At 56.5% G+C, this 27,928-nt stretch overlaps 1 protein-coding gene across 2 annotated transcripts; it reads left to right on the top strand.

Moving 5' to 3' along the window:
- Nucleotides 1-1,421: 1,421 nt before the first annotated feature.
- Nucleotides 1,422-27,357, top strand: ARHGDIG (Rho GDP dissociation inhibitor gamma). Of its 2 annotated transcripts, none has more exons than XM_044980870.1 (6): nt 1,422-1,666; nt 11,972-12,151; nt 24,666-24,749; nt 25,048-25,124; nt 25,671-25,734; nt 25,978-27,357. In XM_044980870.1, the coding sequence occupies exons 1-6, from the start codon at nt 1,594-1,596 to the stop codon at nt 26,175-26,177; spliced, it is 678 nt and encodes a 225-aa protein (XP_044836805.1). In that variant the 5' UTR covers nt 1,422-1,593; the 3' UTR covers nt 26,178-27,357. The 2 variants fall into 2 exon arrangements, with proteins under 2 accessions (XP_044836805.1, XP_044836806.1); XM_044980871.1 differs by lacking the exon at nt 1,422-1,666 and adding an exon at nt 3,569-3,719.
- Nucleotides 27,358-27,928: the final 571 nt, after the last annotated feature.

Here is a 27,928-nt window from a genome sequence, read left to right on the forward strand (position 1 = left end):
ACCCTTGGGCTTCCCCAGGACCCCGCCAGGGCTGACTCGCTGTGGGAAGCGCACGGAGGGGCAGAGGATGGTGAATGCTCCAAGGTCAGACCCAAGGGAGGAGGAAGCCGTGTGAGCTTCTTGCCCTGAGAACAGTCTGCTCACAGAGAGACTTCACCAGAGTCCTGACTGGCTTCGTAGGGAGCAGTTCCAGAGCATTGCCTGGACTCTGTGACAGGGACCACCCCAGCCCCCTGCCCTCACTCCTGCACCCCCCCATCTCCACCCCTGCCCTGAGCACCAAACAGGAGTTCCTGCACCCCCCATCCCCACCTGCACCCCTCGCACCAAACAGGAGCTGCCCCAGGTAAGCACTCCACACCCCAACCCTCTGCCCCAGCCCTGAGCCTCCTCCCACATCCTAACTCCTGGCCAGCCCCAGCACATTTTTTTAATAAAGCACTCTTATTCAAAGCACTTTACAATACTCAGCTAATGGTACAAACAATATTTGGAAAGATCATTAAGTGGTCTGCCGAAACCCTTAGCAATTTTTAAGTGGTCTGTGAAAAAAAAGTTAGACTACAAAAACAATCAAGGTACCTCACTTTATTTTTATTTACTTGCTATAACTTATAGGAGGAGGGTGAAGAAAAAAAATGAAAAAAGGGGGGCAGGGGAGATAAGAGAATGTTCTTTTTCTTGGCTGGTCCCAATGGGGGGGCCCCAAAAATTAAGCTGAGCACAGGGGCCCACTAACTCTAAATCCACCACTGATGAAGGGGTGACTTGGTTGCAGTCTAAGTACCTACACAGGGAATAAATATTTAATAGTGGGTTCTTCAGTCTAGCAGGCAAGGGTAGAACACGATCCAACGGCTGAAAGTTGAAGCTAGATACATTCTCACTGGAGATAAGTACATTTTTAACACTGATGGTCATTAACCACTGGAGACTCTAACACCACCATGCTCCATCACTGACAATTTTTAAATCACTAGTGGATGCTTTTCTAAGAGTCCTGCTCTAGGAAGGATTCCAGGCAGGTCTCTGGCCTGTGTCAGACCAGATGATCACAATGGGCCCCTCTCGCCTTAGACTCCCCAGCTAACCAATAGGCTGGTGGTCAGGGCGCTCACCTGGCAAGTGGGTGCCAGTCCCTGCGCCAAGCCAGGCAGAGCTGAGACCTGAACCCGTCTCCTCCCGTCCCCCAGGCGATTGGCGGGGCAGCCGGACCTAGTGGCCAGCGCCAGAGCCCGCAGTCACAAGTCAGGAGACCAGCTGGACTCGAGCGTGCCCCTCCTGGCTGCCTGCCCGCCCCCGCCATCCCCGGGGAGGGGCCGCCAGGCCGCAGGGGAGCGGGTGTGCGCGGCGAGCTGGCGATGAGCTCATCGCGGTCTGGCGGCTGCTGGGGCTGGCGCGGGGGGGCGGCCGCACGTCTCCGGCCGGCGCGGCACGGCACGGCACGGCTCGGCTCGGCTCGCACTCCGGCTGCGCGCGGCTCGCCACCGGCCGCTCCCCCGCAGCAGGCTCGGGCTGCCGGCCTGGGGCTCGCATGGCCCCGTGACCCCCCCCCCCAGGCGGCGACCCCCTTCGGCTGGCTCGGGCGGCACCATGCTGGGCTCGGACGCGTGCGAGTTCGGCGGGCAGCTGCTGGAGCTGCTGCGGCTGGCGGTGTGCGCCCGAGGTGAGCGGGCCGGGGGCCAGCGCCCCAGCGGGCCAGGGTGTGGGGCTGCGGGCCCGGGGCGGCAGGGCGGGGGCTGCCGGGGTGTGTGTGCACGGGTGGAGGGCAGTGCAGGTGTGTGTAGGGACAGTGGGTGTGTACAGGCGGAGGGGGGGAGTGAGTGTATGGAGGTGCATGGGCGGAGGGGAGTGCATGGGTGTGTATGTGTGTGCAGGGGGCGTGCACAGGCAGAAGGGAGTGTGGGTGTGTGCAGGGGCCAGGGTCGGGAGTGTGTGCACGTGTTCGGTTGTATGCAGGGGCTGGGGTGTGCAGGAGCCAGGACTGAGGTGTGCGTGCATGGGCGGAGGGGGGGTGCAAGGTGTGTGTGTGTGTGTGCGGGCGGCATGCACAGGCGGAGAGTGTGGTTGTGTGCAGGAGCCGGGGTTGTGTGTGTGTGGGTGTGTGCAGGGGCTGGGGGGTGCACCCACCTTGTGGGTAACTACGTATCCAGTCAGCTGCTCCCAAAGCTGTCCCTGGCCAGTGCCCCTCCCTGAGGTGTGAGGGGTTCTCCATGCCCAGCAGAGCCCCCCCCTCCCCAGCCCCCGCTAACTCCCTGCAGTCTGGGCACAAGGGCTGGGGGCACATGTGGGCTCAGCTGCAGCCAGGCTGCCTTTGCTCTGCCCAAGGCCTGGTCGGGGCACTGGGGGTTCGCTGCCCTCTTGCTCTCTCAGTTCTATAGATTTGTCCGGATTTTCCATTGTCCTTTCAGGGTATCGAGCGTGGGCACAGAGGGGCAGGCCCAGCAGGGCTGGAGCCTTTGTTGTGCTGGGAGGAGCAGGTGGGAGGTGGCAGGGAGAGGAAGGGCGAGACAGTTGGTGCCCACGGTGAGCACTGGGACCTTCCCCGTGTGTGAGCTGGTGGGGGATTTGATGCTGAGGAGGGGTCCTCACGCGTTGAGCCCTTGAGGCAGGGGGCCGACAGTTCACTGCCAGCTGGCATGCCAGCCTGTGCCAAGCAGAGCCGCTATGGCCTTAGGCTGGGGCGTGGGCCCATTTGCTGTCCCTGGTGTGGCTCCAGCCTCCTGCAGAACAAAAGTCCCCTACATCCTGCTGGGAGGAAGGCTCTGCAGGCCCAGATGAGTGCTGCTCAGCGCTGATGGTGGAGGGCCGGCAGGGTCCCCCGAGGGCGTGTGGGCTGGGACCCGTGTTCAGCTCCGCCACTGTCAATCCAGAGAGACAAGCCAGGCTCCGCAGAGCTGGGCGTGACTGGCTGCAGCCGGCAAGGCCATTCCAAACCCTCTGGAGCAAGGCTGGCTCGCTGACCCCCAGCACCTGCTCCGGCTCGAACCAATGGGAGCAGAGAGCCGGGACCCCAGTCCCAGCCGTTCTCTTAACACAGCCCCGACTTGTTTCCCTGCTCCAGGGCTCTGGTAGGGAGCAGCTTCCCCAACTCCTGCCCCAGAGGCCTGTGATGACACCTCCCTCCCATGAGAAGCCTGGCTCAGGGTGGGGAGCAGGGCCCTGTGTGCAAGGGGGGGGGGCACCAGGCACAGAGCTGTCTCTGAGCAGAACTATCCCACCTTCCCTCAGTCTGTCCCTGGGACTGGCCCCTAAGTCCCCTCAGTGGAGCCAGGTGATCTCTGCCTTGGGAACACGCCACAGGTGCCACTGTGACCATCCCCCAGACCCCCTCTCTGGGATTAACCCCTCCTCCCATATCTATAACCTCTCCTCCCCTCCTCTGGGTTCCCACCAGGCCACCCCCATCCTGGGCCCACCCCCCTCCCCTCAGGGATTTGGGACATCACAACCATTTCCATGGCAACAGGCTGTGATGTCACAAGCCCAGCCTTATGACTTCACTGAGGAGGTTGGGGTGGGCGGGCGAAGCTCGGGGAGGAGGGAGGGAGAAACTGGTCTGAGCAAGGAACTGGAGGGACTCGCTGTGGGGCACCAGGGGCTCAGAGGATCCCCCCCCCCCCGTCTCCCAGCCATGGGCTGTTCCCCTCTGGGAGAGCCCCCTGGCAGGGAGCCGGCAGAGGAGGCAGCTGCTGGCAAACTCTCTCTCCATGCCTGAGGTGGGTCTGTGCTGGGCTGCTCTCTGCCTGGGGTCTCTGAGCCTGGCGTGTGCCTTGTACTGGAGTCTGGGTGCTGACTGCTTTATAAGGGGGGCAGGACCCACTCCAGGGCACTGGGGGCTGCATCCTGCACCCTGGTGCTGAGCAGCACCCCCAGCATGGGGCACTTGTTCAGCATGGTGCTGTTTGTTGTGGCCCCACTAGCCCAGTGAGCTCGTCTGAGGGAGTGGGGGACTGCTGGCCTGGAGGGGAGCAGGGGCTTTCCCGTGAGCTTGTACCTTACAGCTGTCACCGGGCCTTGCTTCTGCTGGAGCGCTCTCAGGTGCAGATGGGAATTGGGGTGGGGGTGCATGTGTGGAGCCCTCGCTCTCCCTCCCAACTGCCTGTCGGGTGTTGGTTCGGCGGAGGAGCTTTCCTAGGCTGCAGGAAGAAGCTCCAGGCTTGGTGCAGTGCTTTGTGCGGGGGGTGGGGCTCATTCTAGCTCCCAGCAGCGCCCAAGGCAAACAGGACAGCTCTGACGATGTCCACAGAGACCTAACACGTGCTTTGTGAAAGAGGTGAGAGCCCCAGCGGGCGGTCGTTAGGGCACTGGCTCTGTGGTGATGCCCATCGCTTGCTCTCCCTTGCCTCAGCCAGGGCTGCTTACTGACAGCACCCTTTGCCAGACAGCCCACCACACGCTGTGCCCACCCAGGTGCCAGTCCCCCGCCTCACTCCTTGTGTGTCATTTACACCTGGGCAGAGTGGGTGTGAAATGCCAGCTGGTCAGGCTCAACGTTGGCTCTGCCCAGCTGTGCAGTGGGCCGTGCTAGGTGCCCGGTGGGGGCAAAGCCCAGGGCCTGCTGGCTGCAGAGGGCTGTGGTTGTGGGCCCTAGAGGGATTCCCATGAGGTGTTACTGTTCCTGCCAGGTGATGCCTAGTTACACTGTTCCAATGAGCTGAGCCCCTAGCGCATCCAGCTCGCCAGGTCCCCACGGAGTCAGTCTCCCGCAGGGGCCAAGCCCAGCTCCATGTGCTAGTCAGCCGAGTGTGCACCACCCAGGAGCGGCCAGGCCCATCTGCAAAGTGTGGAGCTGCCCTTATTCCCTCGGAGCCCCAGCGCTGAGCACTGTCAGCTCATTAACAACAGCCACGTCTGGAGCAGAGCCTGCTCCTGACCCTTTGGCTCTGGGGAGCCAGCTGGGGTTCTCTCAGGGACCCCATGGCTCCCTTTTCTGCCAGGGCCTAAGGGGCTGGGAAGGGACCTAGCCCAAAGTCCCCGGACTCTCCCTGCAAGCCCCATGGCTGGGCTGAGTCTCTGGTTAGGGTGGGGGAGGTGGAGAGGTGCCCTTCCTGCTGCTGGTAGGAGGCTGCTCATAGAAGGGGGCCGGAGCCTGGCGGGTGAATGGAGGGCACAGCAGCCCTTTCCGGGCCCTAGCTGTAGGCCGAGGGAAGAGGCTGGTGAAATGGGTGTTAGTGGAAAGCCAGTGCCCCTCACCCATCACCTGGAGCTGTGCCCAGAATGCTGCTCACCCACACATCCGTGGCAGGTCTGCCAGGCCTTGGGAAAGCTCCAGAGTGCTTGCACCCACAGGCAGCTGGGCTTGCGTGCCAACATTTCCCAGGGTGCCAGTGGGTGCGAGTGCTCTCTGGGGCGGGGACAAGTGTGCCAGGCTGGGTCACGGTGTGAGGGAACCAGGTGTTAGCATCAAACCTGGGGCTGGTTGGCTCCAGCTGCCAGGATCACATTTACTTGCTGCCTGGCCTGCTCTAAACCCTGTTCTCCTGGCTTAGGAGTTCTCCTAGGGCTGGATTCTCCATTGCCTTCACCTTGCATGTGGGAGCAGTGGCCTGCGTTTCCATGGAGGTGCTCCTGATTTACACCAGGCTGAGTGAGAGGAGCATCTGCCCTGGGGAGGGGGCTGCATGCGACGTGCAGCCAGGAACCCCGGGGTTTCTATTGTGGGCTTTCTGCAGCATCCCCCCTCCCAGCGTAGCAGCTGCTTCTCCTGGGGGCTGCTCTCGCCTCCTGTGCAATGGCCAATCCTCAGGTTCCTCAGAGCAGAGGAGCTCATCTGTGCCTTCTGCTCACTAGTGCTGCTAGCCACGGGGAGGGGTCGGGACCAGGCCTCAGAGCCTCCCCAAGCCCCCAACCCTTCCCACATCCATGTTGGAGCGGGAGCAGACAGCGGTTTTCCTTCCTTGGATCTGCAAGTAACTGAGCCCTGGGTTTGAGTTGCAAAGTGTGCACAGCAAGCGGTGCCCTGTGCGCTCTCCCCTCCAGTGGTGGGCCCCAGAGCGCCTATGCCAGGCCCACTGGCGGGGGCTGGTGCAGTGAATCGAATGATCCATTGGCCATTTCCGCAGCCGGAGCGTGCTGCTTGCTGCCTGGCCCTCGTTCTGTGCCTGCGGCATCACAGACGCGCCTGGTGTTGGGGCTCAGGCTGGCGATGGCTGAGAGCCTTGCCCTGCCCGTGGCTGCTTGGAAGCTGCATCTCTGCAGCCCAGAAGCCACCAGCATCAGCAGCACAAAGGGGCCACTTGTCATCCTGCTCCTGGCCCAGACAGCCCCTCCCACCCTGTGACCTCCGAGCACTCCCCCAAGAGGTTAAAGGGGGAACAGAGTCCAGGGGCAGCGCGGCTCTGGTGTGACACCACCATGCCCACAGAGTGGCACTTTCTCATGGCACCGTAGGTTAGTGACTCCCGGGTGGGGAACGAAACTCCCGGCTCCCTGCTTTAACCAATAGACACCCTAGGCCATGCACTGCAGGCCTGCAGCATGGGCTCTCGTGGCTAGCGGCAGCCCCTGGGAAGGGCTCCGTCCAGCCCCCATGGAGGCAAGCAGAGGCCTTTGCTGCCCACTCATGCCATGTTGAGAGGGGTTAGAGGGCAAAGCAGCTGTGCGTGGTAAATTCCCTCGCATGACATGACCCCCCAGAGCCGCCCACGGCCTACCTGAGCGAGGATTCCAGCCCACAGCACAGGCATGATCTGGAGCAATTCTCCTGCAACTGGGGAGCACGTGCCCCGCCCCGGGGCCCAGATGCTCCCCTCCTCCCCCCCAGGGAGCGCTTCACAGAGCTCCCTACAGGTACAGTTACCAAGCAACCACCTACCTGGCTGCAATAGCAACCAGCAGGTGCTGCACTATTAACTCTTTGGCTGCCTGGCTGCATTTTACCAGAACAGGAGGGAGGGGCCTCCCCACTGAGACAGACGGTCACAGCAGCTGTGGGGGCACTGGGTGTGTGTGTGCTGGGGCTTGCAGGGCACTGGGAGGTGAGCAGCACTGGTGTTTGGGCTCAGACCTCGATCCAGAGATTTTGCCCCCCACTCCCACATTCTGAGTCCTAGCAGCACCCCAGCCTCCTGGCTGAGCCGTTAGACCAGAGGCTGCAGAAATGGGCCTCGTCCAGCCAGGCTAGCAGCAGGGCCAGCTCCAGGCACCAGCGGAGGAAGCATGTGCCAGGGGCAGCACATGCTAAGGGGCGGCACAGTCCGGGCAGCTTTTTTTTTTTTTGCTTGGGGCAGCAAAAATGGTAGAGCCGGCCCTGGCCAGCAGCTTTCCTGTGTAACTGAGGAAGTGGGGGTGGGCAGACTGTAGCCCAGCTGTGCATGCAGGCGGGTCTGAGGTGGCAGGGGAGGGAGGAGCTGCCTGTGAGGTGGTCTCATTTGGAAACCAGGCTCACCCTTTGTCATAAGGAACTAAATCGGCAGCGCCCCACAGCAGGGGTCATCCCACACTCCCAACATGCGTTAGCCCCAGCTCCGCCCGCCCAGGAGCACTCAGTGTCGTCATAGCCTGTCGGTCCCAGGATACTAGACAGGCAAGGGGGGTGAGGAGCCCCAGAGCTCCGTGGAAGCCTGACAGCTTCCCTCTCACCAGCAGAAGTTGGTCCAATAAAGATATTCCCTCACCCACCTCGTCTCTCCACGGGTGGACAGGCTCAGGTTTGTCCTGGGCACAGCGCCGCCTCTAGCTCTGCCTCCGACACTTCCCTAAGTAAATGCAGCTGTCCAAGCTGCTGGCCTAAGGCTAAAGCCAGCCGGAGTTCCCAGGTTCCCCCTCCCCCCACGCTGGTAATCCTCCCATTCTCCCAGGCCTGCTAGTGCAATGGGCTCCTACTCCTGGCTGAAATAAGTAGAAGGGATTTTGCTTTCCGCTGTGTGTTACTGAGTCCCTGGCCAGGCAGTCTCCCTGGCACTGATGTCTGTGTCTCTGCAGGAGCCTCTCTTTGTCCTCAGGAGTAGGGGAAAGGGGAGAGCAGCATTCACTCTTCATCTGTCCACGTCCTTCCCCACAGGGCTGGTGCACCAGGCGTGGCTGCAGGCAGTGTCTGACTGGGTATGACTAGTGAGCTAGCGCAGTCACCAATCCAGTAGGGTTTTGAACTGTCAGGGTCTAGCAGGGCATGTGACCGGCACTGTGACATATACAGGAGTGAAACCTCTGGAGGAGAACGCTGAGCCAATTTCACTTTCCTTTCCAAGCGGCTGTACAGTGTAGGCATCTCCCATGCATCTGTCCTGGGTTTTTCTCCTTTAACGACATACGTGTTCCCAGCTCTTGGCATGGAGTGGCTGTTGGGTGGCGCTAGGTACCTGCTTCACTTATGGGAAATTTGGGGGAAAAAAACAAACAAAAACCAGATTCTAATTAGTAGAATTAATTCAGGTTTTAAACACCTTCTGTGTCTGCCAAAAGCTGTTAGTTGATACAGATTGAAGACTCAGATTTTTGATTGCACAGACGTCGGGAAATACAGCGTTCAGGTTCTCCTGGCAACCTTAAGTGTTGTGTGTGTGAACGAGAACTACTGAAGGGTGGGAGGGTCAGTTGAGCAGCTCACAGCTTGTTGATGAAACCTCTTGAGTCTGTAAAATCAGACAGATGCGCAGGGCTAGGGCTGTCGTGTCGCAGCTGGTAGAGCTTGAATTAAAGCCGACCTGCAAAGGCAATGTGGCAGATGTCGTGCTTTGTGCTTGGTAAGCGTGGGTGGGCTGGGTGGGAACTGTGATGACTTGAACTGTTCACTTCCCTGCTTCCAAGCAGATAGATTGTTAATGAAGGGATTGGTCAGTATATTGTCGCTGCTCAGCCTTCCTAGCATTTCTGCTGGAATGGTGCGATGTCGGTGCTATACAGGCAAAGGCCTGATCTGGCTGCCAAGCCCTCGCTGCACAATTGCATTGGGTGTTTGAGCTGGGAGGGGGACCCCACACACACTTCACCCTGGGATTCTTCTACAAATCACTGGCAACGAAGCGTGCAGCAAATGGGGCACGTTGAGGAGAGCACTGGCCCCACAAAGTGACTCTTGAGTGGAACAGGAACATCAGGGGGTGACCTCATGGGGCCGGTCAAAGCTGACCAGTGCAGCTGGAGTTGTGAAGGTTGGACACTTGCAGCGAATCATTCCCCTGTGCTGTGCTGTGCAGTCTGGGGACTATTTGCAGAACTTGCTGAGTACCTGGAAAGAGGGGATCAATTCAAGGAAGTGCTAAACTCGGATGATTCAGGAACACAGGAGACTAGATCTGTCTGTACAGCACCTTGCACAGTGGGCGCCTGTTCATGGCTGGGGCACTTAGCTGCTACCGTAATGCACATAATAGTTAATGTGTGGCACCTTGCACAGTGGGCTCCTGGATGCTACCGTAATACTTGTAATAGATAATGCACAGCGCTTAGCACAGTGGGCTCCTGGTCCATGGCTGGACACTATGGTAATACAAATAATAGATCAGGGCAGACTGTCAAACCTGGCGCTTGGGCGCTGCTTGCTGCAAACTGGCCTCACTGCGTGACCCAGAGCCAGGAACACCAGTGTCAGGCTGGAGCCAGTTCCCCAGCTACCTTCCCACTGCTTTACCATTCTGAAGAGATTGAATGTTTGCTATTTAAACAGGATGGCAAATGTGTAGGGTGGGCACCTGGAGCTGCTGGTGTCTCAAACAAGGCTGCTCCAGTGTGCCTGGGCTGGGTGCCTGTCCTGCTGAGAAGTACCCCTGGGCCCCCCAGTGCAGGGCACAGCGCCCCTGAGGTGCTATCTAGCCTGTGAATGCTCCCTGCTGGGTTGGGGGAGAGTGACTCCTCCCCACTTCTTAGGCTTCACAGTAGCACGGATGGCTAGGTCCCCTTGGAGTGCCACGCCTGATCCTGATGGGTCTGTCCAGCAGCCTGAATTCTGCCTACCTGGAGGTGCGGCGATCTCACAGCGCGATAGCCTGAGGCACCGACTCTGCACAAGGCTGGGAATTGGGTGACACTAGGCAGTCCTGTGCGGCTCTTCAGATTCTGGGTGCTCAGATCCCCTCCAGCTGGAGTCTCTCAGGGCTTCATGCTGGGGCTCTGCGGTCCCTGTCAGCCCCCTCACACTGCAGTGACCCTGTGCTGCCACTTGAGGCCACAGAGCACCCTGGGTGTCACTGGAGGCATCGCTTACCCTGCGGACCCCCTTGCTGGTTGGCGAGAGCCTGGTGTGATGTGGGGCCCGGAGGTGGCAGGACCAGCAGCTGGAGAGAGACTTCACCTGTAGGCTGCCAAACCGGCTGCAGGGCTGAGTTGTGGGGAGTGTGGCCCCTTCCCATCACTTCTGAGGAGAGCAGCCAAGTGGGCACTCAGGGCCCTGTCTCCCATGCACACCTGGCCCTTGGATGTGGGACTGGGGTGAGGAAATGCCTTCATCTCCATCTGCAGTGACTAGATCCTAGCTCATGGGCCAGCCCGGGCCCCTCCCAAGGGGGACTGCAGCTTGCTCTTGGAGCATCACTAGGAACTGCACTTGGTCCTTCCCAGGGACTGGTCAGGGACTGGCCTGGATCTCTTCTATTTGGCACTGGAGAGGCCACACCTGGAGTATTGTGTCCAGTTTTGGTCATATTCTCCCCCCCCCCCACACACACACACACTACAGAAGCAATGTGGACAAATTGGAGAGAGTCCAGCGGAGGACAACAAAAATGATCAGGGGGCTGGGGCACATGACTTACGAGGAGAGGCTGAGGGAACTGGGGTTATTTAATCGGCAGAAGAGAAGAGTGAGGGGGGATTTGATAGCAGCCTTCAACTACCTGAAGGGGAGTTCCAAAGAGGATGGAGTTTGGCTGTTTTTAGTGGTGGCAGATGACGGAACAAGAAGCAATGGTCTCAAGTTGCAATGGGGGAGGTCTAGGTTGGATATTAGGAAACACTATTTCACTAGGAGGGTGGTGAAGCACTGGAATGGGTTACCTAGGGAGGTGGTGGAATCTCCATCCTTAGAGGTTTTTAAGGCCTGGCTTGACAAAGCCCTGGCTGGGATGATTTAGTTGGGGTTGGTCCTGCTTTGAGCAGGGGGTTGGACTAGATGACCTCCTGAGCTCCCTTCCAACCCTGAGATTCTATGATTCTAGAATCATAGAAGATTAGGTTGGAAGAGACCTCAGGTGGTTCTTCCTGTGGGACCATCTCTGCTCTGTTCTGGCAGCTGAGGCTGGTGGCTGCATTTTATCCCTTGGTCTGAGGGATGTGCTTTGTCTGGGGCACGTGGGACTGTTGTGGGGGAGGAGGGGCTGGCCCCCGGTTAGGTGGCTGTGCAGGGCAGTGGTGGTGGTGGTGGGGGGCTGTGCTCCGCTTGGTGGCCATGGGTGTGGGTGGGGCTGCGCCCCGCTCAGCGGCCCTGCTCAGGGAAGTTGCTGTGATTAGGCAGGGTGCTGATGGGCTGATCAGCTGCTGGTGCAGCTAAAAGCAAACAAATGAACTTGGGACTGATCTCTGGCTACTTGGAGTCTGGCTGCCCTGCCCGGCACTTCCATTAACTGGGGGTGAGGCCAGCGCTTGCTGGGGAGGGTGGAGAATGGCTCTGCAGCTGCAATACATAGACCTGCTGTTGGCTGCAATGCATGAGGGGTGGCTGTAGCTGAGGTGAGGGGTGCAGAGTGGAGCTCTGAGGACTAGGCTGTCCCCTCCACCCAGGCTGCTCTTGGGGTGATGGCTTTGTTCCTATGGGGCAGGGCGTGAGCAGAGAATTGCCATGGGGAGGGCAAACCTGGGCCCTTGCTTCCTCGAGACTCCTGTCCCATCCCCCACCACCCCTGTTCTCCCTGGCACTGCTCCTCTCCCCAACAGGCTGCAGGTGCCCTGGGAAGGGTACCTTTCCCACCCCCAGCTTACACCAGCGGGTCCAGCTCCAGGGATTGGCACCTGGTTGGTGGGTGAGGGGCCATGGGGCTCTCCCATAGGAGGCAGTGGGTCCCTCCTTGCTCTGACTGGCTTTTCCTCCCCTCAGATATCATGGTGGACAAGGACAGTGTGACACCCCCCCTGGAGGAGGAGATGGATGATGTGGACTTGGCATACAGGGCCCCGGAGAAGAAGACCCTCCAGGAGATCCAGCAGCTGGATGAGGATGATGAGAGCCTGAACAAATACAAGCGGGTGCTGCTGGGGCCCATCCCAGTGGGTGTCGGTAAGGCCCTGGCCCAGTCTGCGGGAGCATGGGAGGGGCGTTCTCAGTGGGGGAGGGCATCTCTGTTTAATCCTCACCCAGGGGCAGTACCAGTGGAGGAGGAACCACGTGGAAAACTCCTTACCTGGCTCCTTTCAGCTCCAAACTTGGAAGAGCAACTGAGTCCTGTGGGTGGGGTTGTGCTGCGGGGGAAGCAGAACGTCTCCTCTTGGTCTGGTGTCTGTCCCCAGTGGGGAGCTGCCATGTGGCATGTAGGGCTGTGAGCTGTGCCCATGTGGGCATGGGGGGGCAGGTGCATCACTGCACCTCCCTCTGTTGGGAATGGTGCTGCCTCAGTCCGTTCCTCCCCTCAGGGCCAGTCTGTGCCCCCAGACTTACGAAGGGGACAGTGGTAGCTTTTCACCCACCTCTGAATTGTAACAGCTGTCCAGGGTTGGGTCTGTACTGCAGTCTTTTTGGTTACGTTATCGCCATGGTAGTTTCCATAGTAATAGTTATGGAGCGACCTTGTACCTTTCATTTGTAGGTGACCAAGATGGAGACCCCCGCCTGCTGGGAGTACTTAAGGCAGGGTGGGCAAACTACGGCCCACAGGCCGGATCTGGCCCACCAGCCATTTTAATCTGGCCCTCAAGCTCCCGCTGGGGAGTGGGGTCTGGGGCTTGCCCTGCTTCAGCTGGGGAGCAGGATCAGGGGCCGCTTCATGCGGCGCCTGGAAGCAGTGACACAGCCCCTCTCCGGCTCCTATGCGTAGGGGCAGTCAGGAGGCTACGCTCTGCACACTGCCCCCACCCCAAGCGCAGCCCCCACAGCTCCCATTGGCTGGGAACTGCAGCCAATGGGAGCTACAGGGGCGGTACCTGCGGATGGGGCAGTGTGCAGAGCCGCCTGGCCACACTTCTGCATAGGAGCCAGAGAAGGGACATACCGCTGCTTCTGGGAGCCCCTTGAGGTAAGCACTGCCTGGATCCTACACCCCTGAGCCTCCCCTTGCCCCAGCCCTGATCCCCCTCAGAACCCCTCAATCCCAGCCTGGAGCACCCTCCTACACCCCAAACTCCTCATCCCCAGCCCCAGCCCCACCCCAGAGCCCGCATCCCCAGCCGAAGCCCTCACCCCAAAGCCCCCAGCCCCTTCCCGCACCCTGAATGCCTCATTTCTTGCCCCACTCCAGAGCCTGCACCCTCAACCAGAGCCCTCCCACACCCCAACCCCAATTTTGTGAGTATTTGTGACCCACCATACAATTTCTATCCCAGATATGGCCCTCAGGCCAAAGAGTTTGCCCACCCTTGCTCTAAGGCGTAGACCCACACACAGTGCCCCGAGTGGGGACTGCAGTGTGGTGCTGCATTGTCACCAATATACGGGGTCTTGGTGTCCTGTCCCTTTCCCAGGCTACTGACTATTCCCCACCCCCTGCTTCCTGTGCCCTATCTTGGCAGTTGACATCAACTCCTCTCCTTTGCCATGAGGGTAAGTGGGGAGCTTGATTCACTGAGTTGGCCAGCCGGGAGTCCTGTGCGTCTAAATGCTTCTGAGGCTGTAGCATTTCTCCGTTTGCATGGGGCGGCTTTCTAACCTGTGAGCGACAGGCCTGGGTCTGTGCCACTGCATGGCCCGAGTGGTGATATATCCAGGCATCCCCTGTAGTTGTAGGCAATAACGCAGACCAAGAAGAGCGCAAATAAACGCCCTGGTGATGGGGAGCGAGCAGCTGTGCACCACTGACCTCCTCAGTAACCCCATAGGGAGTTCACTGCATGCTGCCCGGCACCGGTAGAGCATGGACGCTAGTGGCGGAGAAGCGCTGTTAGATTCCAACTATTAGATTGTTCCCTGCAGCATTTTCTCCAGGGCTTCGTCCAGTCTAGTCTTAACTGTCCCAGGCCCTGGGAGTGCCACTTGGTCTCTTGGGAGAACCCTTTGTTCTGAAATGAGCGTTGCGTGTGTCTGGGCCCACCCAGGGGGGAGGCATTTGTTTCCAAGCAGAATGCCTGGTGTGTTTAGACTTTCTTATGCACACACACATCACTCCCCAATTTCCCTGCAAACCCTGGTTACCTCACACCTAATAAAGGGCTCCATTTGGGTACACTTTGATGGAAAATTCTCCAGTCATTGACTTCAACATGGGAAACACTTGTGATGGTACGGAGCTGGCACAGGGTGATGCTCCTACGCTGTATGACGCTCCAACAGGAGCAGCTATAATGCAAGCTGAAGCAGAGCTAAAATATTGCACAGACGTGGCTGTAACTCAGTTAAGCTCTCTCCTGCATCACACTGGCCCCCGGCGCTCACAGGGCACGTGTTTGCAGGCTCTTCCCATTTTCCACTTAGCTGCTGCTTAGCCAAGTGAAGAACTTGATTATTTGGTCTTCTGAGCCAATCAGTCTGGCTCTCTCCGCAGTATGTTTCTCTTCAAAGAAAAGTTAATTTGCTAAATTCTCCATTTTGTTTTATTAAAGGAACAACTGGATTTGTGGCCATTCTTTTGTCTATAAAGGCCATGCTTGGACTCCTTAACTATCAAACGCTTGTACCTTAAAACAGGAGATTCTTGATATTTCTGTCTGAAGATCTCCTTGGAAGACTCGGAGATGGGAAGTGGTAGATGAGCTGGTGGTGCTGACGAATGAAGAGCAAGTGTTACAGAGGGTGTCACCCAAAAGCAATTGTCACTAAAGTTTTGACTGGTCTGATAGAAATCTCATTTGCTCTCAGTTCTGTTCCATTTCCTGTGGTGCTGCTGGCAGACTGGGCTTCAAGGGGAAAAATGGGTATTTTTACCATATGTTAGGATGTGTTACACGCCTAGTGTAGACTAGGGAAGTTGTAGTTACCTCCACCAGCTAACACGTGTTATGTCCTAGGGAAACCTAGGGTTCAGCTTGCCCAGTCTACACTAGGACTGTAATACAAGTGTTAGTGCACCTTTGTGTAGTGAAGGCGAGGCTGTGGGCTTCAGGAAAAACAGGGTAGACAAGGCCTGAATTTCTAATGTAAAAACCAGTGAGGAGAGGGCCCTTCCCAGCCAGGCCTTCTCTATTTGTCAGAGAGGCAGGAAAGGGCAGGTGCCCAGTTTCTCTGAATTCACCCAAGTTAGGCCATTCCCATGTGAAGCCTTCCCCAGCTGCTCTAGCACTCGCTGAGGGAGAGCAGCAGCAATCCAAAACACTCCAGCCATTGCAATGGGGAAGTTCCTACCGGAACCAACCTCCATGTCATAGAATCATAGACGTTAAGGTCAGAAGTGACCATTATGATCATCTAGTCTGACCTCCTGCACAATGCAGGCCACAGAATCTCACCCACCCACTCCTGTATCAAACCTGTGTCTGACCCATTGAAGTCCTCAAATCATGGTTTAAAGACTTCAAGGTGCAGATAATCTTCCAGCAAGTGACCCGTGCCCAAGGCTGCAGAGGAAGGCGAAACCCCCCCCAGGGCTTCTGCCAATCTGCCCTGGAGGAAAATTCCTTCCCAACCCCAAATATGGCGATCAGCTAAACCCTGAGCATGTGGGCAAGACTCACCAGCCAGACACCCAGGAAAGAATTCTCTGTAGTAACTCAGATCCCACCCCATCTAACATCCCATCACAAGCCATTGGGCATATTTAGCACTAGTAGTCAAAGACGATTTAATTGCCAAAATTAGGCTATCCCATTAAACCATCCCCTCCATAAACTTATCAAACTTAGTCTTGATGCCGGATATGTCTTTTGCCCCCACTACTCCCCTTGGAAGGCTGTTCCAGAACTTCACTCCTCAGATGGTTAGAAATCTTCGTCTAATTTCATGTCTAAACTTCCTGATAGCCAGTTTATATCCATTTGTTCTTGTGTCCACATTGGTATTGAGCTTAAATAATTCCTCTCCCTCCCTGGTATTTATTCCTCTGATATATATTTATAGAGAGCAATCATATCTCCCCTCAGCCTTCTTTTGGTTAGGCTAAACAAGCCACGCTCTTTGAGTCTCCTTTCATATGACAGGTTTTCCATTCCTCGGATCATCTAGTAGCCCTTCTCTGAACCTGTTCCAGTTTGAAGTCATCCTTCTTAAACATGGGAGACCAGAACTGCACACAATATTCCAGATGAGGTCTCACCAGTGCCTTGTATAACGTTACTAACATCTCCTTATCTCTACTGGAAATACCTCACCTGATGCATCCCAAGACCGCATTAGCTTTTTTCACAGCCATATCACATTGGGGGCTCATTTTTGCCCAGACAGACTGTGTCTTATCCATTCCATCCCTTCTTATTTCTTTACAGTCTACCTCATCATTGATATACAATGCTACTTCACCACCTTTGCCTTTATTTCTGTCTTTTCTAAACAGCACATACCCTTCAATACCTGTACTCCAGTCATGACTACTATTCCACCATGTTTCTGTTATCCCTATAATATCCGGTTTCACTTCCTGCACCAGTAAATCTAGTTCCTCCATTTTGTTACCTTGGCTCCTCGCATTGGTGTATGAACATCTTAATTCTTGCTGTTTGGCTTCACTCACATTCTTTACCCGATTAGGCCCAGACGTTCTACCACCAGTATCACCTATTAGAATTGTATCTACAGTACCCTTCCTCCGTATGTCCATTCTCCTGCCCATGACAGTATCCTTTCTTGCTTCGTTTTCTTCCCTCTCAGTGTTAAATTCTGGTGTGGAGATTACCTGGACATCTCCCCCCAATTCCTAGTTTAAAGCTCTCTTGGCCTGCTAAACCCAGGGTTGTCAGTTCAGTCCTTGAGGGGGCTATTTAGGTATCTGGGGCAAAAATCTGTCTGGGGATTGGTCCTGCTTTGAACAGGGGGTTGGACTAGATGATCTCCTGAGGTCTCTTCTAACCCTGATACTCTATGACTCTAATCATTTGTGCCAGCCTCCATCCTAGAAGTCTATTTCCCTCCCTACTCAGGTGAAGTCCATCCCGAGAGAACAGTCTTCTGTCCATGAATGCCTCCCAGTGGCTATACATCCCAAAGCCCTCCTTATAGCATCACTGCCTGAGCCATCTGTTGATCGCCATAATCTTGTCACACCTTTGTTGCCCTTCTCTAGGAACAGGCAGAATCCCACTGAAGAACACCTGAGCCTCGATTTCCTTAAGTGTCTTCCCCAGCCTGGCATAGTCTCCCTTGGTACGGTCCAGTGAGAATCTAGCGGTATCATTCGTTTCCACATGAAGGACAATCAGCGGATTCTTTCCTGCTCCCATTAGGATCCTCTTCAGCCTTAGGTCCACATCCCGTACCTGACACTTGCCCTGAGTGCTCCACTAGCGGAGCTGTGGCTGGAGTCCACCTCTTCTCCTGGGCCCGTTCACCCGGCCTTGGCCCCCTCTGCGTTTATAGCAGCAACAAAGACCTGATCTGAGTGTGGCTGGGTGCTCTGGCTGGGCGCTGTCGGCAAAGGGAGCTTGGCAAGAGAAGCTGCAGCCCCCGTGGTCACACGTGCCCAGTCTGTCTTGGAGCCAGCGCCCAGACCTGGAGCTGCTGAATTACAGCATTAGGGGATGGCAGAGCGGCCAGCCAGCGCTGCTAGGTGAGACTCCAGGCTGAGTCATCAGTGCAGGAAGGGCCAGTGATAAACAGCAGTCCACAGCTATGCTTTAAATAACACAAAGGAGGTGAGGGCCAAAGCAGCCAGGAGCCTGGTTAGCTCCAGCTCCTCTTGGCTGGGTTAAGAACATAAGAACGGCCATACCGGGTCAGACCAAAGGTCCATCTAGCCCAGTATCTGTCTACTGACTGTGGCCAATGCCAGGTGCCCCAGAGGGAGTGAACCTAACAGGCAATGATCAAGTGATCTCTCTCCTGCCATCCATCTCCATCCTCTGACGAACAGAGGCTAGGGACACCATTCTTACCCATCCTAGCTAATAGCCATTTATGGACTTAGCCACCATGAATTTATCCAGTCCCCTTTTAAACATTGTTATAGTCCTAGCCTTCACAACCTCCTCAGGTAAGGAGTTCCACAAGTTGACTGTGCGCTGTGTGAAGAACCTCCTTTTATTTGTTTTAAACCTGCTGCCTATTAATTTCATTTGGTGACCCCTAGTTCTTGTATTATGGGAATAAGTAAATAACTTTTCCTTATCCACTTTCTCAACATCACTCATGATTTTATATACCTCTATCATATCCCCCCTTAGTCTTCTCTTTTCCAAGCTGAAGAGTCCTAGCCTCTCTAATCTTTCCTCGTATGGGACCCTCTCTAAACCCCTAATCGTTTTAGTTGCCCTTTTCTGAACCTTTTCTAGTGCTAGAATATCTTTTTTGAGGTGAGGAGACCACATCTGTACACAGTATTCGAGATGTGGGCGTACCATGGATTTATATAAGGGCAATAATATATTCTCAGTCTTATTCTCTATCCCCTTTTTAATGATTCCTAACATCCTGTTTGCTTTTTTGACCGCCTCTGCACACTGCGTGGACATCTTCAGAGAACTATCCACAATGACTCCAAGATCTCTTTCCTGACCCGTTGTAGCTAAATTAGCCCCCATCATGTTGTATGCATAGTTGGGGTTATTTTTTCCAATGTGCATTACTTTACATTTATCCACATTAAATTTCATTTGCCATTTTGTTGCCCAATCACTTAGTTTTGTGAGATCTTTTTGAAGTTCTTCACAATCTGCTTTGGTCTTAACTTCCTTGAGTAGTTTAGTATCATCTGCAAACTTTGCCACCTCACTGTTCACCCCTTTCTCCAGATCATTTATGGATAAATTGAATAGGATTGGTCCTAGGACTGACCCTTGGGGAACACCACTAGTTACCCCTCTCCATTCTGAGAATTTACCATTAATTCCTACCCTTTGTTCCCTGTCCTTTAACCAGTTCTCAGTCCATGAAAGGACCTTCCCTTTTATCCCATGACAGCTTAATTTATGTAAGAGCCTTTGGTGAGGGACCTTGTCAAAGGCTTTCTGGAAATCTAAGTACACTATGTCCACCGGATCCCCCTTGTCCACATGTTTTTGACCCCTTCAAAGAACTCTAATAGATTAGTAAGACACGATTTCCCTTTACAGAAACCATGTTGACTATTGCTCAACAGTTTGTTTTTCTATGTGTCTGACAATTTTATTCTTAACTATTGTTTCGACTAATTTGCCTGGTACCGACGTTAGACTTACCGGTCTGTAATTGCCGGGATCACCTCCAGAGCCCTTTTTAAATATTGGCGTTACATTAGCTAACTTCCAGTCAGTGGGTACCAAAGTCGATTTAAAGAACAGGTTACAAACCTTAGTTAATAGTTCCGCAACTTCACATTTGAGTTCTTTCAGAACTCTTGGGTGAATGCCATCTGGGCCCGGTGACTTGTTAATGTTGAGTTTATCAATTAATTCCAAAACCTCCTCTAGTGACACTTCAATCTGTGACAGTTCCTCAGGGTTAGTGGGAGAGGGGAGAAGTGAGCCCCCTGGTGCAATGGAAACACTGGGAAATAGGGGCCGACAGGGCAGCACTCCCAGCTCGCGGTGCCTGCATTTGTCCTCTGGCTCTGGAGGCAACAGTGGGCACCTGAGCGTCTCCCTCGGCCATGTGCTGGGTTCGTTGGAATGTGCTGGATCCAGCCAGGGCTCATCCCCTGAAGATCAGGGCTCCTCCTGCCTGCCCCACAAGACAACCCACAGCCCCTGGGCTTAGTGTGCCGGGCGGCGGGAGGGGTGCTTCTGGGCCCCCGCTAGGCCAGGAAGGTTGCAATTCTAGAGACTCATCTGCTTGGGGAGGGATCTGGCACTGCTGCTGTTGTGTGGGTCTTCTCACTGCCTCCAGGGCCCATGGCGGGGATAGGAAGGGGGCGGGGCCTGGGGCACATAGGCATTGCACAGTTCCCTTGTTACAGCAGTCAGCTGGTAAGAATGAGAATTAAGAGGTGGGGCCGGCCATACCTTGGCACAGATTTGTTCCGTGTCTGTACAGCACCTAGCACAAGGTGCCCTGATCCTGACTGCAGACCCTCAGCACGGCTGCATCCCCAACCCCAGCTGAATAATAATATTGGCCACGGCAGAGCCAATCACTGTATAGAAGGTGAAGGATGCCCACTAGAATGCGCCTGCCAGCTGCTGCATCTCCCCTTGTTTGGGACTTCTCTTGTCACCTGCATGGGCACCATCAACCCTATGTGGGCACCCGCCCTCTTCTGACGTCAGCCCCGCTGACTCGGACTGTGATCCATGGTATCAACCCCAGCCTGGAACCTGACTGAGAATTCCTCGGCTGCTCCCAGCTTCAGGTTTGCCCTTGCTCTGACCCTTGGTCCTGACTGCCTTTGTCAGGATCCTGACACCCGTATCTGTGCCCTGGGCACGATACCACCTGGCTCTGCCTGCAGCCAGCCAGCTGGAGCCGGCATGCAAATGAGGCAATGCCCTAATCAGCATATCTGATGGTGAGGCACTTCCTCATTTGCATAATATTCCTTTTCCCATTCCCCCTGTGCCCTGCACCCCAAGTGCCCCCCTCTCTGGCTGGATTCCCTACATGGTCTCTGTGATGGGTTAACCCCCTCTTCCCCCAGGGTGCCACCTGATGTACTGGGGTACCAGTGAGCCCGCCTGTTCCACCAGCCTGGGCTCCCTTACACTGTCCTGCTGTGCCAGGCTCTCCAGCCTCCTCCAGCACACACAGGTAGGGCCACACCCAGCTGCAGAGAGAGACAGACACTGAGATCAGCTCTGCCTGGTAAGACTCAGCTCAGAGATTGCCCAGCACTCAAGTGCATACCCCCTCTGGGGTGCAAACCCAAAATTATCTCATGTTGCGCTGTACAGAGAACTGTACAGTGTCAGCTCATGAAATTCGCTCGCTCCCTCCCTCAATGTGGAGGAAATCTGCACAGCCTCCCCGTTATGAATTCCACAAACTGGTTTTAGAGAAAACAAAAACAAATTTATTAACTACAAAAGATAGAATTTTAAGTGATTATAAGGATTAGCAAATGGATCAAAGCGGATTACCCTGCAAATAAAACAAAAACCGCAATGTGAGCTTAATACACTAAAGAAACTGGTTACAAGTAGTAATTTCTCACCCTAAATGTTGTTTTAGGCATTTCTTTCACGGGCCAGACACCTTTTCCAACCTGGGTTCAGCTCTTATCTCCCCTCCCCCCTGTTTCTTTTAGATGTTTCCAGCAGTCATCCTGGGTGGGGATTCAGTGAAGAATGAGCCCTGATTAAGTCAGTCCCTGGCCTTATATATGTTTTACATAGGGCGGGAACCCTGGTTCCCCCCACCCACCCAGTGGAAAAATACTGGTATTCTATCATCTAGTACCAAGTGACGTGATCACATGACCTTGCAGTGCCAAAGCAGCCATGAGTCAGAGGCATTTGTAGCATCCCAGGAAAGCTTCTCAGGAAGATGAGAGATTAGCATATTCAAAGACCTATTGTTCTTCCTAATGGCCCATCCACACTGATTGCATTCTGTCTGGTGGGCATTCCCCAGGTGTAAACACACTTGTAGTTGATACATACTCAATATTCCTAACTTCAGATACAGAAATGATACATGCATACAAATAGGATAATCATATTCAGTAAACCGTAACCTTTCCACTGATATCTCACATGAGCCATCTTGCATAAACTACGTCTTAGATATGCTATAATCATAACAATATTTCTATGAAGAATCTGGGGCGTAATGTAACAGTCTCCCTGACCTTAGAGACACTGCCTAGACCAGTGGTCTTCAACCTTTTTATGCCCAAGATCACTTTTTGAATCTAAGAGCAACCCAGGATCTACCCTGCCCCTTCCCCAAGGCCCCGCCCTTTCCCCAAAGCTCCACCCCACTCACTCCATTCCCCCGTCACTCGCTCTCCCCCACCCTCACTCACTTTCACCGGGCAGGGGGTTGGGGTTGAGGAGGGGTGCAGGCTCCGGGCTGGGGCCGAGGGGTTTACAGTGTGGGAGAGGGCTCTGGGCTGAGCCTGGGGCAGTATTGGGGTACAGGAGGGGGTGTAGGGTGTGGGCTCTGGGAGGGAGTTTGGGTGCAGGAGGGGGCTCCGAGTTGGGGCAGAGTGTTGGGGTGCAGGAGGGCATACATTGTGCTGGCTCTGGGAGGGGGGTCAGGGCTGTGGCTTTGGGTGCAGGAAGGGGTTCAGGGTGCAGAAGGGTATAGAGGGCTGGCTCGGAGAGGGGGCTCAGGGCTGGGGGCTCCCTGCCTACCCCAGCCCCACACCACTCCCGGAAGGGGCCAACGCACCCCACGGCGGGGGGCACGTGGCTTCATGCGCTGCTCCTCTCTGCAAGCACCGCCCCTGCAGCTCTCCCGGCCAATGGGAGCTGTGGGGGTGGTGCTTGCAGGCAGGAGCAGCACGCAGAGGGAGATCCCGGGGGCAGCGGGGCTGCACTGGCTGCTCCGGGAGTGGCGTGGGGCTGGAGTAGGCAGGGAGCCTGCCTTAGCAGCAGCCACACTGCACCTCAGGAGATCGCAATTGACCGGTTGGTGACCACTGGCGTAGACCACGACTTCCAGCCCGGCTTGCACAGCACCACTCTATCCACCGCCGTGGCTGGTGGAGGGTTTGGGCTGAAACTCTAGGCAGCATCTCTCTGGTTAGCTGTAGAGTAGTCCTCCAGGGGCTGTGTAGCCTGTCTCAGCCCTGGGAGAGGGAGCTGGTGCCCCCGCTGTGGGGCGTGCCCTGAGCTGGCCACGTATCCCATGGCTCAGTGTGACGGGGGCTGGGACAGTGACTTGGCCACCTGCCTGGCCAAGTCGGGCTGGGGGTGGCAGAGCGCTGCCAGCCCAGCACTGTAGCAGAATGGAGTTTGGTCTGTTTTGACGGAGTGCCCCAGGCTCGGCATGTGCTGGGAAGGAGGCTGTCTGGGCCGTCAGCAAGAGCTGCTGATGCAGGGCCGGTGTGTATCCAAATGTGCAGCATGTTGCTGGGGGGCGAGCTAGGGCCTGGGCCACAAGCACGCCATGGCTGGGCACGAGGGTCTGCTCTCAGGAGCCCCTGCTACAACAGGCCACCACGGGAAAGGGGAGGCTCCCCAAGGAGGGCCCGTGCCCAGTTAATCTCTCTCTTACCCTCCCTCACTACAGGCCTGGCTGAATTCTCCCGGCCCACATTACCATCCTCCTCTCGATTCCATGGCAACGCTCACTGTACCCTCTCCATGCCGTGCCAGCCCCAGGCTTGCCTTGTGCTCTCTGGGGAGCGGTGCCATGGTAGCCTGACACGTTCTGCCTTGGTTGGTCAGAGAGCCCCTGGGCTGGGTAGGGAGCCCCCACCTTCAGCAGGTTCTGCAGTGCCAGGGCTTCTGTAAGCCTGTTTACAAGATGGGCCTGTGGCTGCATTTCCCCTCCTGGCAAGGTTTGTGCCAGGCCCTGTGGCCTGGCAGGCAGGAGAGGTGTGATGCCTCTGGGGGCTCTGTTTCCCCTCCACCTTCCAGCGTGAAAAACGGTTTCAGATTACAAGTAATGGAGGGGGTGGGGCGACAGATTCTGTGAATGAGATGGAGGCTGCAACTGGGAAAGTTTGGCAACCGCTGGTCTAGAACCAACTTGCCCAGCAGCCAGCTAGGCTCTTGTGGCTCGCCTGTGGCTTGTGGCTCGCCTATGGAGCCTCCCTATAAATCCATGAGACAGCACAGGCCTATCCCCTGGCTAGGCCTGCCTGTGCCGCTGAACAAACCCTTCTGCCTAGCGGCCACCTCCACACAGCCCCCTAGCTGCAACCCCAGAGACCTGGGCAGCCGACATTTCCGCTGCCCCACAGTCACATGGGCTGGGCTACCGCTGAAGCAGCCATTTAGCCGAGTGTGTGCTAACCCTGCCTGTCTGAGGACCACCCCTGCCTGGCACTGGATGGAGCAGACAGCAGCTGACCTTCTGGTCATGGGCCTGCAGGTCGTGGCCTGGCTGATCAGACACAAGTAGCACTACAGGAGGGTACCTGTGGGCTCTGTAGCCTGGGCAGGTATTGGCTGCCTCCTGCCATCCCTGCTTAGTTTGAGCTTTCTGAGCAGAGGTTTCTGGCAGGCCAGCCCTTGTCCCGGGATGGGGAGGTGGCCTCTAGTTCTCAGGGTTGTTGGTGGTCATGCCCTCCCCGGGGGCCAAGCTGGGCAGAGGCATAGGGGACTCTAGTGTAAGGTCCCTGGAACAGATGTGTTGATTCATGTTGTTTGTGATGTTCACAATGATTGATACAGACGGGTTTGTGGGATTGGTTTATTCTAGCGATATGAATAATGCCAGTGCCATGGGAGCTGCCCCATTAGGAATAGGGCGGCGGCACAGTGAGCTACTACTGGGCTAGGGTGGGCACAGCGGGCAGCAGCTGCAAGGGGAGCCTGGCCTGGAGCCGGGCAGCGGGATGGCTCTGTCTGCAAGAAGCTGCTAAAGCAAAAGGTTTGGATGGCAGAATAAGCCGTGTTCTCTTGGAAAAGCGGGGGGGAGGGGGAATCGGGTAACAACCGTGCCCAGCTACTGACTCTGCCCCTCCTGCCGTCTCTAGATCCCAGCATGGCTAACGTCACCTTGACGAAACTGACTCTGCTGTGTGACCAGGCTCCAGGGCCCATCACCATGGACTTAACAGGTGAGCAGGGCCAGCCCAGCACGTCCCCTGGCAGGGGAAGGATGTGGGGGGAGCAGCTAAATAACCTGGCAGCCACTCACAGGCTAACCCCTGCTCCCCCGGGAGATCCTGCCCTCGGGAGGTGTAGGGGGAGGCAGGAGACAGGCCCCATTCGCCCTCAGTCCATCCCTGCTCCTAGGTGTTGGGATCCCAAGGGGACGCTGTCCATGCCCATGTGTCTGGGGAGGGGCGAGCTCTGGGTCCTGGCGGAAGGGGGACAGGGACAGGCAGGCTGATGGCTCTCCTCTCACTGGTGCAGGGGATCTGGAGGCGCTGAAGAGCCAGCCATTTGTGCTGAAGGAAGGGGTGGATTACAGAGTGAAGATCTCGTTCAAGGTGAGCTGCTCCTGCAGCAGCAGTGTGGACCCTGGCTGGGCCTGGGGCACTTGCTTGCAGTATGTGGGTCAATGGGCGCCGTCTCCTCTGGCAGAACAACTGGTCATGGCTGACACTGCCTGGCACTTGGCTGGTGGCACTCTCTGCAACGTGCCCTGCTGCCTGTGCTCCATGGTGATGCAGGTCGGTGCAGCCTGTGATGGTGGATGCCAGGTGCAGTGACGCTGCTGGGTGCGCGCCCTTCCCACTGCGCTGTGGGCTGCGTACCGCTCTCCCGCATGAGAGCCAGGCTGAGCTGGAGGCTCGCACTCTGGGATGGAAAATGGGGAGCAGGGCAGCGAATGAGCAGGACCTGAGGGCAGATAGAGCCCCTGTGTATCAGATGCCTCCCTGGTGAGTGCTCAGGGAGGGTCACCGCCATCGGCCCTGCAGCTCTCCCAAAGCTGCTCTCCATGGGGTCTCCAGAGTGAGGTCTCCTCTGGCAGGTGCAGGGAGCAAGGCGCTGGAAGGAGGTGCCCCCCTGACCTTGACCCTTCTGCCCTGCAGGTGAACAAGGAGATTGTCTGTGGCCTGAAGTATTTGCATCACACCTACAGGAAAGGCTTGAAAGGTGAGTCTGCACCTCAGCCCAGCTGGTCTCCAGGTCTTGCTTGGGGCTCTGCGGGGGGCAACCCAGCTGGCCATGTGGAGCTCGGCAGTCTGATATGGGGTGGGGGTACTCTCTAGCCCCCCCCTCGGCCCCGAGTCACCACAGGCATTCGGTGCCCCCCCCCCATTGTTGCCACCTGGTGTCTGCTCCAGAGCATTCGCCCCTGTTCATGCTGACAGCTCCCCCTTCTCTCTCTCTGCCCAGTGGATAAAGACGTCTACATGATGGGCAGCTATGGACCCCGCGCCGAGGAGTACGAGTTCCTGACCCCCCCGGACGAGGCCCCCAAGGGCGTGCTGGTGCGGGGCACCTACCACATCAAATCCTTCTTCACTGACGATGACAGAACGGACCATCTCTCCTGGGAGTGGCACCTCTGTATAAAGAAGGACTGGAAGGATTGAAGCCCTCCCCCCCTTCCTCACCCTCCCCTGTCCAGACTAACTTTAACATGAATTAGGGGCAAACGAGCCATACTACAAACACAAGGGCTCTGGTGCTGCTTCCCGGGCCTAGCCAAGTCAGGCAGTCAAACAGGGCACCATGCCCCCAGCTCTAGTGCTTCTCTCCCCTCTGCCATCGGCAGCTGCGTTCCCCCCCCATAGTACATTACCCCAAGCAGGCTGCTGAGCCCTAGTCTGAGCCAGTCCCTCCCCTGCCTACTCCCTGCTCTGTGTCTGTCTTTACTTTGCCAAGGACTAGGGAATGCAGGACTCCCCATCCCTAGACTCTGCTGCTGCCCAACGGGCCCCTCTCGGTGTTGAGCCCAGCTCCCCTCAGCATAGCACAGGGCTCACTGTGCCCCCAGCTGCAGGTTTTAGGGCCTCCTGCCACTTTCACAAGGTTCTTCCAAACAGCCGCTCCCAAAGATAACCACCACGCCCCCGCTGTTGCTCGTGTCTCAGCATTAGCATTGCACTGCTAGCAGGGTGCCTTGCATCAGCCTTGTGGTGCCCTGGGGGAGCTCCCGGAGCCTGTCCTATGCTGAGAAGCAGCCGGAGGGTTTACTGGCTTAGCCCAGCCCCCCCATTGATGGCTGTGTATGTGAAGTCCCTGTCTGTCTGCCTCTCGAGATACCCCGCGGGAGCTGCTGTGCCACCCTCAGTGTGGAGCTCTGTGCTGCCCGTTCTGGCCGTGCCAGCTTGCGTCACTCCACTCATTGCAAGCCCTCCCCTTGCCACACAACCAGCCCCAGCTTCTAACAAAGCCCAGGACCATTCACATTTGATTCACACGAAGGTGGGCTCACCCTTTGGGGATCGGACTCCCAGGGCGGGGTCAGGATTAGTTTTCATTGCTAGGGGGTATTTTGAATACTGACTCTGTCCGGCATTTCCACCGCTGGCTCTGTAGTGAGTGAATGGGTCATAGCTCTGGGTGAGGGTGTCCCGTTGTGTAAGGGGCTGTGCCAGCTCACAACTCTGTGCCTGCCGGCCCCATGGCCTCTGCTCTGTGCTGGGCCAGTGTGGTCCTGAAGGGTGCACCGAACGCGGCTGTACTGACCCTTCCTCACCTGTTCTGCTGATACCCCTGGCTGTGCTCTTGGTCATTACCATTAAACGTTACCACCTCTCTTTGACTTATGCCCGTGTACGCCTGTGCTTCATTCACATGCCAGCTGGGTGGACAGGGGTGCTATTGACAACGCAGAACACTGCCTCCCTTTCCCTCAGTTACCAGCAGCGAACAGGGGCACCTGTGCTGGCGGTGCCAGGTAGTGCAAGGTTCACAGTCTATAGAGAAGGGAGCACGCGGCTCCGGTCCCTGCCTTTGGGATGGAGCAGCCTGGAGAGCTACAGGTCCCAGCAGGCAATGTGGCCTGAGGGCCGTACCCTTCTGTTCCTTAATGAAGCTCCAAAATGGCTGCTGTTAAGGACAATCTGGACCCCAAGCTGCATTTTACCCCACCCCAGAGCAGACTCTTGGGTGATTGCACCCCACAGAGCAGGTATCAGGGGGATCATTCCACACGCACACAGCCAAGGATCTGTCCTCAGTGCGAGGTCTGCTGGGGTTTGGTCATGACCCACTCTTCTGCCCGGCTGCTGGTCAAGTGTGTGGGTGCCAGCTGGCTCTGGCTGGCGCCAGCTGGCTCTGGCTGGCCTCAGCTGCCCCAAGCAGTGTACCCAAATCCCGGGACTGGCCCTGCACCTGG

The sequence above is a fragment of the Mauremys mutica genome, chromosome 11 (genome assembly GCF_020497125.1).
Source record: "Mauremys mutica isolate MM-2020 ecotype Southern chromosome 11, ASM2049712v1, whole genome shotgun sequence".
Lineage (NCBI taxonomy): Eukaryota > Metazoa > Chordata > Testudines > Geoemydidae > Mauremys > Mauremys mutica.

Coding starts and splice junctions, on each gene's coding strand:
- ARHGDIG (XM_044980870.1), top strand. CDS start 1,594: ATGCTGGGCTCGGACGCGTGCGAGTTCGGCGGGCAGCTGCTGGAGCTG. Junction 12,152..24,665: donor GCCCATCCCAGTGGGTGTCG/GTAAGGCCCTGG, acceptor TGCCGTCTCTAG/ATCCCAGCATGGCTAACGTC. Junction 25,125..25,670: donor GAGTGAAGATCTCGTTCAAG/GTGAGCTGCTCC, acceptor TCTGCCCTGCAG/GTGAACAAGGAGATTGTCTG.